The 14258-nt window shown below is 36.2% G+C and overlaps 1 protein-coding gene across 1 annotated transcript; it reads right to left on the reverse strand.

Moving 5' to 3' along the window:
- Nucleotides 1-1939: 1939 nt before the first annotated feature.
- SPC25 (SPC25 component of NDC80 kinetochore complex) lies at nucleotides 1940-8466 on the reverse strand. The gene is made up of 7 exons (XM_054562336.1): nucleotides 8262-8466; nucleotides 7109-7261; nucleotides 6928-6993; nucleotides 6206-6352; nucleotides 5091-5195; nucleotides 3779-3877; nucleotides 1940-2064 (listed from the first exon to the last, which is right to left on the reverse strand). The coding sequence occupies exons 1-7, from the start codon at nucleotides 8305-8307 to the stop codon at nucleotides 1940-1942; spliced, it is 741 nt and encodes a 246-aa protein (XP_054418311.1). The 5' UTR covers nucleotides 8308-8466.
- Nucleotides 8467-14258: the final 5792 nt, after the last annotated feature.

Here is a 14258-nt window from a genome sequence, read left to right on the forward strand (position 1 = left end):
ATCCAAATCGAGCTAGGTCCACAACGGTTTTGGTATGGTGCCATGCATTCATTTAAATGTAGGTGTGTTTAAAAAAAAAAAAGGCCAAATGTGAAGATCTGCCTAGGAAAACTAGGTAGTTTTTCTCTGCACTCCCTGTTAAAATATTTGCTTTAGCCAAGCCCAGGTTAAAATTGACTATTGTTAGTAGAACACTCACCAATCTCTAGGGCAGTTTATCAGCCTTTCATTTCAGCAGAGGTAATACGAATCAATGGTTCCTAAAAACTGGTTTACACTCTGGGGTATGTGAGTGAACACTTCCATGAGTCCATAGCATTCTTCTCATATAAATCCTAGTTATATGAGTAGAGCCTGAGCCAACTACTAGGCATGAGAGGCAACTGGGAGAGTGTTTTGGAAATCCCCTTCCTACAGTAGACGACTGGCCTGAGGTTTTCCCCAGATTAAGGAGAAGCAGGAGAGGAACTGCAGGCATGGAAGCCATTGCTCCATGGCTTTTTAAGATATTCCGAAGCAGTACTGTGTGGCCTCCGTTATAGCCAACATACCTAAATACAACCAAACTTACAAGGAAAGGCAGTCACAAAACAAAATCCTAGATCATGCTGACATTCGAGTTCTAGTCAGTGTTGAAGACTCCCAAGATGAAAACATACCCAGACCACAATTAAACAGTATAAATATTACAAAATGGAAATGGGTTATAAATGTTCTATATTTGGATTTTCAAAAATATAAACTTTTTCGAATATATTAGAATACTGCCAACATTCTTCTGACACGAATGTTTGTCCTTTATTTTAACTGTAGATCCCTCTTGGTTTGAGATATTAGGATGATGTTAGGATTAGAGTAGATAGTACTATTTAGTAGTGTTCATTCTACCAAGTACGTTTCAAAGTTTGCCAACCCTAGGTTGGGCCCCCCCTCCTAAGTTTTTAATATTACCTGTCCATGACTTTCAAATGCTTGGAAACCACTGAGACATGGTGCGGGTTGTACTTCCCATTCATAGGCTAGCCATAAATTACCCCTGCTTACTGTGGGGAAAAAAACCATATATACACACACACACACACACACACACACACACACACACATATATATACACACACACACACATATATATAGAACCTATTTTTATATATATATACACCTATTTTAGGTTTATGTAAACCTAAAATAGGTATATATATATAAAAAAATAGGTTCTATATATATATGTATAACCTATATATATATAACCTATATATATATGTATAACCTATATATAACCTATGTATAACCTATATATATATAACCTATATATATATAAACCTATTTTAGGTTATAAACCTATTTTAGGTTTATATATCTATAGAACATAAAAAAGTTTAAATAAAATATAATATATACTTATATATAAGTAGAATGTACTTATATATAAGAGTATGTGTGTGTATATATATATAGTTGATTCTGACAACTGTGGTGGTGAAGGCTCTGACCCGCATGCAGTTGAAAATGCCCATCTCACTTAAATCAGCCTCCTGCATTTGCAGATGCCTAACTGCAGATTTAAATACTGTTTTCTAACCATGCTTAGCTGAATCCATAGATGTGAAACCCAAGGATATGGATGGCCAACTGAATTTATTGATAAAAATCCACATTTAAGTGGACCTGCATAATTCAAACCCATGTTGTTCAAGGGTCAACTGTGTGCATGCGTGCGTGCGTGCGTGTGTGTGTACTATCTTTCATTTTAAAAAGAACACATTTGACCTTATACATTTTATTTCCTAAGATTTTAATTAAAATTTAATTTTAATTTAACACACAGAAATGTTTTAAAAAATACGAAAGGATTATAGGCAAACTGGATAATAAGAAATCTGTTTAAAAGAGATACACAATAAGGAAGAAAAATAAACAGTTTTTATATACTATTTATACATTAATTATGAACCATAGTACTAAAAGCTTTCCGAACATTAGCAAGAAAGGCCGAAAAATTTTTGGTCTTCCTTAAATTCTCTTCAAATTCTGCTAGGCACTCAAGGTGAGGAGCACTATCTGACACTAGAAGGGAAAAAAAAAAAAAGACACTTTGAAGATTTTTATGGAAGAGTAGTTTTTCCAATTTAGATGTTTTCATTTAATTCAAATAATTTTAATTCCATTTTATTGAATTGATTTGAACCCAGGATGATGATACATATGATTTTTCACACCCTATCCTTTGGACCTTCCCTCTGCTTAATCTCTAAATATTCAAATCTATGTACTACAATCTTGCTTTAAACAGACGGTAGTCAACAGATTGAAGAGCTTAGTGATAAAGAAAAGAATACCATTTCCCATCACCTTTCCTATGCATTTTAACTGTTTAAACTATTTTAACAGGAGTTTTTTGTTTTTTTTAACTGTTAACTCAGTTTTTTGCTACAAACTTTGGCCTGACTTCTACTATCTGACCACTGGATCAAAAAAGAGAACAACTTTCAATGCCAACCGTTAATAACTTACAATTAAGGGCAGAAAAAAATCTGCAGTTTCACAAATGAAATGGAGGTCATTAGAAAATGTCGTTGTTATTCCAAAAGTGGTATTTATAGGGCCTACTAAACAAATGATACTCAAAGTCACAAATAAGAGTACAGATCTCGTGTGCAATTGAACCAAATGGTACATTTTGGGAGCAAGCAAATCTCCAGAGAAGTTGGTCAAAGGATAGGAATGATCCAGCATTCTCTACCATTGATCTTGTCCTTTGTTCAAGGGGAAGAAATTCGACCACATCAGATTTCTTGCTCTTCTGTAGAAACTGCTTAGGAAATAAGGCCCGTGACCAAAGTAGAGAAAGAATAGAAAAGACCACTTGGTTCAAAATTAAACTGTAGGTTCTATTTTAATATACTCTCAAATACTATGACACTATGTAGCAACAAAAAATATCCAATATGGAGAAAATTTTAAAGCTAGGTAAGAGGTTTGTGGGATTGCTTTTTAAAATTCAGCACTTTTTATATTAGAAGATAGTTACCTAGAAAGAAAAAAGCCAAACATTTGTATATAAACTTGATTCCTAAAACATAAATTCCATTTAAATAGGAATTGAGTCATCAGGGCACATTGGAGAGGCAACCAAACAGTTCACCTGAGTGTGTGTCTCCTATAAATACGTTAATGAGACCACAGGTATAAGGCTGAGAACCATTTCCTGAATTCCAATAAATGAATTATTTTAACAAGGGAATTAGGAGGGACTAAAAAAAGATTTCTTTCCGTTCTCTTCTTGTTCACACTATTACCAATCATATATATTCCCCATAAATCAAAAACCATCTGGTCTGCTGAAGAATCAGTAACTCAGCTAAATTATCAATGTGTATTTTTGAAGATGGGGTAATTTTGTAAAATTGACCTTCGGAGAAAAAAAGATCAGATTCTAATGATGTTACATTTGATTTTAAAATCACCTACTTGGATAAATTATAATATTCACATTTAGTAGTCATATCCTTTATAGCACTGCTTTAAGTTCTTTAAAAGGATATGAAATACAGTGATCCTTTGTCTTTTAGACTTTTCTGCCACTGTAACATGGTGCCATCCTGAAGTGAAGTTACTTGTTATAGTCACAGCTTTTAGAAGACAATATCCCAAAAAAGCAAGACTGAAAAGAAAACAATAGCTCGTGGGAATCTTATTTCATTCATATTACTTTATATTCTGATTCAAGTAACATTTTGGGGTGCCATCTTAAATACCAGTTACGGAGAAGAGGACATACCTTCATAGTCCCTTGCTTCATTTAGGTGCAGGCAAAACATAAATGGGCTATCAAGATGCTTAGGGTCAATGTTAGTGAATATGAACTGTAATTTATCACCTGAAAACAGAGATTAAATTCTTTAATATGAGAATATTTTATTGTGCAAAACTTTTGGTGGAGATGCATTTTCTTACCTTTGTCTCTGATCAATATCTACACTAAGTATACACAGGGTGGGGCAGAAGTAGGTTTACAGTTGTGAGTATGCAAAACAGAGTTTATTCTTGTATTATTATTATTTATTAATTATTATATTATTTTTCATATGAACTGTAAACCTACCTTTGCCCCACCCTGTATATTCACTTAACCAATGTTTCCAAATGCATGCCAAAAATTTGTTTTAAAATATATTGTAGTTTGGCTCTAGCCAGTGTGGCTCAGTTGGTTGGAACAATGTCTCATGCACCAAAAGGCTGGGGGTTAATTCCCAGTCAGGGCACATGCCTGTGTTGTGGGTTTAATCCCCCTCACTGGGGTACAAACAGGAGACAAACGATCCATGTTTCTCTCTCACATCAATGTTTCTCTCTCTCTAAAATCAATATATTAAATTTTTTTTAAGAATGTATTGTAGCTTAAATATGACACCAAAAGTACAAATAACAAAAGAAAAAAATAAAACACATTGGACTTCATCAAAATTATGACTCTATGTCAGATCCTGGAAGTCTTTCTGGCAAATCACCAAACCTGGTGGTGATCCTGGGTACTCCAAATACAATAAGCAGTGCTATAAACTGGCACATATACATGCAATGGCCATTAGAATACTGACATGCTTTAACCCAGTAATTCCTCTGTTGGAATTCCACAGGAATTATACAAAAGAAATGGAGGAGTCTACATTCACTACAGTACTTCTAAAACTAAAAAAACAGGCAGAATCCTAAAGTTAAGTTAGATGCAATATATGTTAATCACACATTAATGAAATGAAATATTAAACCACCATTTTAAATTTACCATTACGAAAGACATTACAACTAGAGAAATACAAATCATACCATACTATTTCAAACAAAGAACAAAAATTATTCTCCTGTTGGCAACCAGCCAAAAATACAAATGATAAATAACCAAGGCTTCAGTAATTATATTTTGGTGATAAAAATTTTATATTTTTTCCTTTTTTTAAAAAAAAGTTAATGTAGTCATTATATTGCATGAAAACATGTAATAATTTTATTTTGAAAAAATTTTTAATTGTCCTCTACTCAAAATAGACACACCTTCTAATTTTCGTAAGTTTTATTTATAATATACTTACCATAAATTTTTCGAATTTCTAGTCCAAGTCGATCTTTATACAAGTCGACAGATTTCTGTAGCCTTTGCAAACTCTCTTCACTAGCTTTTTTAGCAGTGGAAATAGCTATGATTAAAAAAACGTAAACACTATCAAATATTTTAAATAACAGTCAGTGCTCACTTAATTTTTTAAAACCTTGAAAACAACTATAAAAAATGATGCTGGACAAATGAATCTGCTTACATTCATTCTGTTTCTATCTCTACCAATTAGCAAAAGAGGTTTTTCTGTTCATTCAAGCAGAAGGAAAAACTGCATGAGAAAATATGTCCAAGGAATGAGAGGAGTGTTTTATCCTATTTTAGCACCTAGTAGTACAAGTAAATAGACCAAAATATGCATGGCTGGCAGAGAAACAGACTGTTTATACTATTTTGCTTTTTTTTGGTTAGCCAAGAAATTACTTTATTGGAGAAATATTCTATTCTTTTAAACATAACTATTGTTCAAGAGAAGTCAGCCTTATTTCATGCCAGTTCAGAACTGTTCTTAAAGTTAGCACATTATTTCCTAATACATAAGAGATAAGAAAAATAATGCAGACTAACATACAAACTCTGTAAGAAAAAGCATTAACAACACACACTTTGCTCTTTTCAAAAGACTTGAGGGTTACTTTGTGGGCAAACGAGATTCCTTTTTAAAGAAAGCACTCATTCGAATATGAGTTTTTTAGACAAAGAGGCTTTTCACCATAAAGAAGGTGCTTAATAGTTTCTGGCAGAGAATGCGTGATCAATACAGTTCTTACCTAAATCACACTATAGCTTGTCCCTGACAAATCTTACTAGGTGAAACTGTCTCACACTATGCTTAATTAAACTCCCGTATCAATTTCATTATTACTCTGGCTATATTAGAAGTCAAAAGTACCTTTAAGTAAAACAAAAGAAAATAAAACCTACTCAGCTACCTTCACAGACACCTTACAGAGATGTGTGGCTGGCTATACCCCTAAGGGACAGTATCTACTTTTGGCAATAAGCTGGAGAGAAGGCAAGATACAGTTGTGAACCATCACCACTGCGAAATTTAGACCGATGTTTTTAGTATGTGTATAACTGAAAACTTACTTTCCTTCTTGCTGGCATATTCTTCCTTCAGATCCTGGATTTTTGTAGTCAGTGCTTCCAACTCCTGCTTTTTGCCATTTACTTCAACAACCAACTTTAACAAGTTATCTTTTTTTTCTTCAATGAGCTTATTCTGCCTGCAGATCTCTGTAAGAAGCACAAAATATTTGCTAGGCAATACATGCTTTGTTCTCTAACACATATCTAAGATAAGTTCAAAATATTGACTTTCATAAGATTAATACACGTTTTATTTCCTAATGATTGAAAAATTATAAAAACAAAAAGAAAAAACTCCTATTCTTTCCTGTTTGTCTTTGAAAACAGAAAAAAGTGCTTTTTAAAACAAGAATACCAGATTAAACCAAGAATTTACAAATCAGATGATCATGATCCTTGCAACTCTAACCCCTTCAAATAAATACAGAAATAAATCACCAGAGAATATATACAAAATGATACCATTTATATATAACATTCAAAAGCACAACCCTAAACAAAATAGTAAGTTAGTTCTAGAAGGTGGGTGAAGATGAAGGTACAACATAGGATATTCCATTCATTAAGCTGCATTATAGATACATGTTTGTTATTTTTATGTGTGTATATATGTGTATAATGTATATACACATATATACATACAGAATACATTGTTTTACTTGTATGAGGGATTTCATAAAGATGTTTAAACAAAGCTCTGTGATCTACAGATTGTCACATACGATTCTGATATTCTTGATACATTTGAACCATTCGTTCTTCTTCCTTTAATTTCACAGACAGCTTTTCTGAAAGAGAAATTGGAATTGGTGCTTTAATTCTGCTGAAATAACACTAAAAACAACAACAACAACAACAACAAATAACAACATAAGCAGCATGTTACAAGTTAACTTTAGGTACCTGTCAATGCTTTATTGATGTCCTTGTAGGTATCTCTCAGTCCCACCATCTGACAGGACGTGTCACTGACATTGCTTTTGAATTTATTCCAAAATTCATTTATGTTTTTATCCAACAGTGCCAATTCATCTTCTACCATTTTGTAAGACAATCCTACAAAACAAATAAAACATGCTGCATTTTTTAAGTTACTTTAATCATATGAGGCACATATTCCAATCAACTATATTTTGAGTTTGACCTTCGCTAGAAATGGTCAGTTAGCAACTTAATTTTAACTCTAGATATTCTAGGGCAGATCAAGCCACCTGGTTTTAACTATGGTTAAGATGCAGCCATATGGTTAAGATTCAGGAAACCTTTACCTCCTAGAAATCTGTTAGTGTAACTGCACAGGACACGTATACGCTCTATGACCCTGGGAAAATGACTCCGACTACGTTTTCTCGCAGGTAAAATTGGTGATCTCTAAAGCATCTCCGGACCGGGCCACTTTCAATTCCAGCCTCAATCTCCAGGTCCCAGGTGGCCGGCCCCCGCCCATAGGATAAGACCCCACACGTCTACCCTGCCTCTTCCTCCACCCCTGATCAGCTAAATCAGCAATAACATGAAGACCGGAGTGGGAGTTCAGTGGATGTAGCCAGGACGTGTGCAAGTCGCCTAGACCAGGGGTCCCCAAACTCCCTCTTCCCGGTCGGTGGACGCAGCTCGCAATACCGCCGTCGCCTCCGGTCTCCCACCCCCACCCGGGCCTGAGCTCCGCCTCCAGCCTCCCCTTACCCCTCCACCCGGGTCCGTGGAAAAACTGTCTTCCACGAAACCGGCCCCTGGTGCCAAAAAGATTGGGGACCGCTGACCTAGACTCCCCGGGCCTCGGTGTCCTTCACTGTAAAAAGATGTCCTGTAAGACTGTAGGTCCCACCAGTTCCCTGTAATGCTAAAACCTTCCCAGGGACCTAAAATCTCCCCAGGGATCCACAGACATCTTGTTCAGCCCTTCCGCTGCCCATCCCGAGAGGCCCAGACTCACAAACAAAAGAACGTGCGTTTCACAGACACTGCCCCCGAAAACACACATCCACCCCCAAATCCACTTCCCTCTATCGCGACAGGCCGGTCGGGAGACCTGCTCAGCTACCACCTCTCTCACCTTCTCCCGCAGGCCTGAGCCCAGCCGCCTTCCCCACACAAGACATGAACCGATTCCAGTTAACCGTCGGGCTCCAGACCCCCCTCCCTCAGCCGCGCCAACTTTCCTATTTCGAACAAACGGCGCCTTCCTCCTCCTGACTTCGATCTCCCGCTCGCCTCTGATTGGCTGGTAGCATAAGTTTTCAACGAAGCGATTGGTTGATGTAGCCCTCTGAGTTCTCGAGGGAAAAAAAAAGACAGAAAGAGCATTCTGGGATTTGTAGTTCTTTGTTGAGAGAGCGTCTCCACTTTCAGCTCGGCTTAAGAAAGTAGTAATAGTTCGTGGAGAGCTCGCCCAGGACAGGCCATTCACCAATTCCGAAAAAAGGTTTCTGCAACAAACATAAATATTGGACTTTAACTGTACTGTTACAAAGTATATACCTTCTTCTTTGATCCTACCGGTAGCTTATATAAAGCTAATTAAAAATAATAAAGCTAACAAATACTATTTTTTAGTTGGTCTCATCTTTTAATAACTCTTCATTGGAATTGGCGGGAATATTGCTATTTAGTGGCTTCTAATTTAACACTTCCAGAATTTTCTGATTTTCTGTTTTTGACCATGTAAATGTAAACTGAAACATTAAAAGGCAAGACCTAGTACAGGTAGCTCCTACCACAGTAGACAATAACACAAAACTTTTAATAGCTAAAACTTTTGGTACCTGCCCTCTATTATTGCTGTTTTGCAGATAGAAGTGAAAGAGGGAGGGACTAGTCAGAGGTAACTCAAGGTAAACAAGATAGATGTTTGAAGAGTGAGGATACCCCTGGCAGAACCGAAATTGCCTTCACTGTCTTGGGGTGGGGGTGTTGTGCAAAGGTAAAGGCATGATGAGTTATTATTTTAATATATTGAGTTGTAGAGAATATTAGAGATTAACCAAATGTTAATGTCCTTTATGCAGTTTACTTCTCTAATAAATTACACAGTGGCTAACTGCTGTAACTCTGCAATAAGACTGCTGGGATTTCAAATACTGGCTCAGTGATTTTCTAAGAGTGACTGCGGGCAAGTTACTTGGCTCTTTGACCTCAGTTTCCTAATCAGTTAAGTGAGGGCAATAATAATAATAGTAATATCTTCTCCACATACACATTCTGAAAACTAAAAGAGATAATAAATACAAATGCCTTAAAATAGGTCCCTATAACATAAGTACTCAAAATGGTTTTTTGTTTTTATGATTTAGACCTTACGTACTTCCTATGCAATACTTTGTCATATTAAAACATATATAAATAAGGCTTGAAATAGAACAAAGTATAAGTTAGCAACGAAATAGAGAAATTGTTGCAACTGAACACTAACTTTAGCTAAAGCAATGCATATAGATCCAATTATGAGACAATCATACACAGCTTGTAGAATCCTGATTTTAAGGAAACAGGCGTTGTGCCATGTCTGAATGAGTACAGAATACAGGCATAGCTTGGTGATATTGCAGGCTTGGTTGCAGACCACGACAGTGAAGCGAATATCATAGTAAAGGGTCTCAATTTATTTTTGGTTTCCCAATGCATATAAATGTTCCATTTACACTTTCTGTAGTATAGTAAGTGTGTAATAGCATAATGTCTAAAAAATGCACATACTTTAATAAAAATACTTTATTGCTAAATGAGCCTTCAGCAAGATGTAATCTTTTTGCTGGTGAGGGTCTTACTTTCAATTTATTTTAAAAAAACTGTCTGCAAAGCACAATAAAACAAGATATGCCGTGTATCTCTCCCACCCAAATCCAAGTTGAATTAATTAATCAAGAGCGGTTATTCAGCATTATCTATTCAATGATTTGTCAGTGTCACAAATATAACAACTTCAGTTTCAGCATAATGGATACTAAAATTTTAACAATACTCAGAAAACAGTTTTAGTAATTTCTTTAGGCTATTACTAGCTCAAGATCATAAATTATTTCCTCAGCTTGGAATAATTCTTGGACTTTCTCTCTAATGTATTCCCAATGGAATCTAGCAGAGAATGACTGATCCGTGAGGAAAATGGAAAAAGAGTTCATTAGCAAGCCTTTGAGATATTCAAGACTGAAACAAAGCTACAAGTATGTCTCTTAGCTAAGGTGAATATCTTGCAGCTCACTCGTTTTTCTGCTCTCTTTACTGGACTATTTTTGTTAAATTGACTGCAGTTATGAGTGGGCAGAAAGAGCCAGGTAATTCTCATGTCAGATAAATTGTGTGTGTGTGTGTGTGTGTGTGTGTGTGTGTGTGTGTGTGTGTGTGTGTAAAATTCCCAAAATCCTTGACTCTCTTTAGTTGTTAACTTATTTCCCAGGGCAATCTCATCTCATCTCGTAAAATAGGTGTCTCAGATTCAATCCTGTGTTGCTTGAGTTTTGTATTCTAATCACATATTTCCAGCTATCTGCTGTTCATATCATATGGATTCCCCACTAGTGATACTTTAAAACAATTTATCATTTCCTTGTGAAATATCCCCTTTCTTTCAATGACACTGGTGTTCTCCCAGTCTTTGAGTTTAGAATCTTGAAATCTTCCCTGTCTCTCTTCATAATTAACTGATTACCAACACCAACAGATTTCTCTATATGCTCCCTCCTCAAACTCCCCCCTTTTTTATCTTATAGATCTCTCTTCAGGCCTTTACCACCTATTTTTTAACTCCAGACTCTTGTCCCCCTCCCAATCTGTTTTGCTTACCATTGCCACAATATTTCCAAAGCGCATTTTTTTGCCATACTAGTAAACTGTTTGAAGTACTTCCAGTGTTCTCCATTGTCTTAAAAATATAGCCCAGTTCCTTAGTGGCATTCAAGCCAAATCTTTGAATGTCTCTATTTACTATTTTACCTTTATTGTTCTATTGTTTACTTTATATTGTTTCCCTTCTAGTAGAAAAAAACCATGAGCCTTGCATTACTTTAGTTCTTCAATTTTGTTCATATAGTTCTTATCTTCTAAAAAATATATTACAAAGAATTTTTTACATACGCAAAAATAAATAGAATAGCATAATGAACTTGTCATGAAATCATCACTAGGTCCCAGGTACCAACAGTCACTGGCCAATCTGTTCTATCCACATCCATCCGCTTCCCCAGAAAACATGTCATTTCACCCTTAAATATCCCAGTATGCCTTTCTAAAAGATAAAGCCTCCTTTTAACATGACCACAATACCATTATTATACTAAAATATTAACATTAATTTAAATTGCATGAAAATACTATTTGAAACACAATTTTTAAAAATTGTCTCATAAATGTCAAAAAATGGGCATTTCTTTTTCAGTTTTTAAATGCAATTAAATGTACTGTAGCTCTCCATTTCATCCTGAAGCTCTGGATTTCTAGGTTCTACCCATCCCTCTATCAAGGCCAAGTTACTTGCTGCCTTCTCCACAGAGGCTTCCCTAATCTTGTAAACTGAAAGATATATCTGCCTCCCTCTAGTCCACTTTGTCTGGCACCCCTAAGGGCACAAGTGGTATGTTATTTATGTAAATATCTTATCTTCCCTATGAGGCCTTGCTCCTTGAGGTCCGAGTTTTGCCTGTGCTGCCCAGTGTGAGAATCAATGTCTTACACCAGTGCTTCTCAGAAGTGAAGTTCCCCACTCTGCAGCATCACCTTCATCCAGGAACTTGTTAGAAGTGCAGATCCTCAGGCTGCTCTCCAACCCCACTGAATTGAAAACTCTTGAGTTGGGTCCCAGTTGTCAGTGCTTTCACAAGCCTTCCAGGTGATTCTGATGCACCCTAACGTTTGAAAAATACCACCTTACACATACTAGGCACTCTTTAAGCCATCTACATAATATGAATCCAGCTATAAAATTTCTTAACTCCGCTGTGAAGAAAATTAATGGTAGTGACCAATGGGCAATGCTGTTGGGTCCGTCCATGATCAAAAAAGAAAAAAAAGTTTATGATATTTCCAGAGAAGAATACATTCTGAGCCTAATGGAGGGAATACCTGGAAGAGCTGTAGCTGGGTCACTTATACTAGTGTCGTTATAGAATGCCAGGATTCCTGGGATGCCAGCCAGAATGGAGGTAATTATTCTCTGAAAGTCCCTACAGTCTACACTTGGTCGGAAATGAATCCATTTTACATTGCAAGGTGATACTGGAGAGATCTCAAATACAATTTATTGTAGACAAAGCAGATCAGCTTGCAGTAAAAGGATAATGACCATGAACAGAGACATTAAAGGTCAGTGCCTCCAAATATTTTTGTTTGCTTCCACTGTACCTGTGACATAAGCTTAAATCAAATACCTCTGAATGATGTTGAATTGCAGTGAGCACAACAACTCAGAGATGGATAAAAAAATAAATGTTACTCAAATTCAGGATAAGAAGAATATATTTTATGGTTATATAATATTTAGTGTGACAAAACATATTGAAGAAATCTAACCTCTGTCTTACAGGTTGCAATTTAAGTAAAACAGGCAGGGTTTACTACAAATGAAAATCTCAGGAAAATATAAATGAATCAAAATAAGAAAGTCCTCGAACTGCAATTATTCAGCTATTGAAATTAACTAAAAACAAGGCATCTACACAGGGTTTTAGGACTGACTATAGTATTAAAAGATTTTTAGAGAACAATCTTTTCAAAAGAGGAAGTCATCAAGACAAGCAAATTATGCTGGAGGAACTGGAGTACTGCAGATAATTCTGAAGAAACTGAAGAAATGAAGGGATCCTGGATGTAGGCACTGTGGACAACAGATGGAATTTTGCGGACTTTATGCTACACGTAACTTGTTCAGGTTCAGAATTTCATTGGGAATCTTGTGAAAGCTCTGGCCTTCTTCCAAGAAATATACACATGTACTAACATACAACTTCAAGAAGTTCAATGATATCTAGTAAGTCAAATTCAGATTATGAACTCCTGGGTTAGTAACTGAAGAGATTTGGCTAATATGACGCCCCTAAGCACACACTTTTAAAGATTTCTACTCAAAGACAGGGACAACAGTGTGGTGATTGCAGGGGGTAGGGAGGCAGCGTGAATGGAGGTGAAGGAGGGTATGGGGGGATAAGTAGTGATGGAAAAAAATAAAATTTAATTTAAAAATAATAAATATTTCCACTCAAATGTGCTTTTACTGGCACAGTAGAGTTCTAGTTATTGAACAAAGCAATCAAAGGCAAAGGAATCAAAGGCAGACGTCTACAACAGCAGGAAGAAAAGGCATTGCTGCTGAAGGGAACAGTGGCTGGCTGTGCAATTTTCTGAAGACTTTCATTACGTGGAAGACATCTGGCTTGATTCCAAGATGCAACAGTGAACAATTCAAGTTTGGGTCTGTTCCCTTTGATCTCAGGCTACAGAGGAAGACTGAGGTTTTTGACTAATTCGAAGACTTGGATTAGTGAGTATTTGGTGTATGAAAGAGGGAGTCTGGAATGGAGAGAAGGAGTAAGGGGGAGAGAGAGGAAGAAGACAGAAACTAGAGAGTAGGAGGAAGGGGCAGAAATATCAGAGAGTAACGAAGAAGTAACAGAAGAGTAGTATATTTGTATAAGACTGAAATATTATCACTCTGAGCTACTACTACTTTAATCAAGAATCTCACTACTGCTCTGACAGGCTTGATTCCATTGGTTGAGTGTCATCCCACAAGGCGAAAGGTCACCCATTTGATTCCTGGTCAGGGCACATGTCTGCATTGCGAACCCAGTCTCCAGTTGGGGTGCATGCCAGTGGCAACTGATCAATGTTTCTCTCACACACTGATGTTTCTCTCCCTCTTTCTCCCTCTCTTCTGTTCTCTCTAAAAATAAATAAATAATTTTTTTAAAAAAAAGAGAATCTCACCATTGAAGGTCAACTCCACTTTTATAAACTGTTTTACAAAATAAGAATAAATAATGTTAATTATAGGTAATATTTTTGAGTGTTTACAATGGGCCTTAAATTAAAGAAGAGAATGGAAAGGAGATTCTAAAAGGAG

This window comes from Pteronotus mesoamericanus, unplaced genomic scaffold, assembly GCF_021234165.1.
Source record: "Pteronotus mesoamericanus isolate MK-2021 breed Mesoamerican mustached bat unplaced genomic scaffold, CSHL_Meso_final scaffold_651, whole genome shotgun sequence".
NCBI lineage: Eukaryota > Metazoa > Chordata > Mammalia > Chiroptera > Mormoopidae > Pteronotus > Pteronotus mesoamericanus.

Excerpts from the sequence above, each read along its gene's own strand:
- SPC25 (XM_054562336.1), bottom strand. The coding sequence starts at position 8,307 with ATGTCTTGTGTGGGGAAGGCGGCTGGGCTCAGGCCTGCGGGAGAAG. Across the intron at positions 5,196-6,205 it reads ATATGCCAGCAAGAAGGAAA|CTATTTCCACTGCTAAAAAA; the intron begins GTAAGTTTTCAG and ends TTTTAATCATAG. Across the intron at positions 2,065-3,778 it reads TGAAGCAAGGGACTATGAAG|TGTCAGATAGTGCTCCTCAC; the intron begins GTATGTCCTCTT and ends TTTCCCTTCTAG.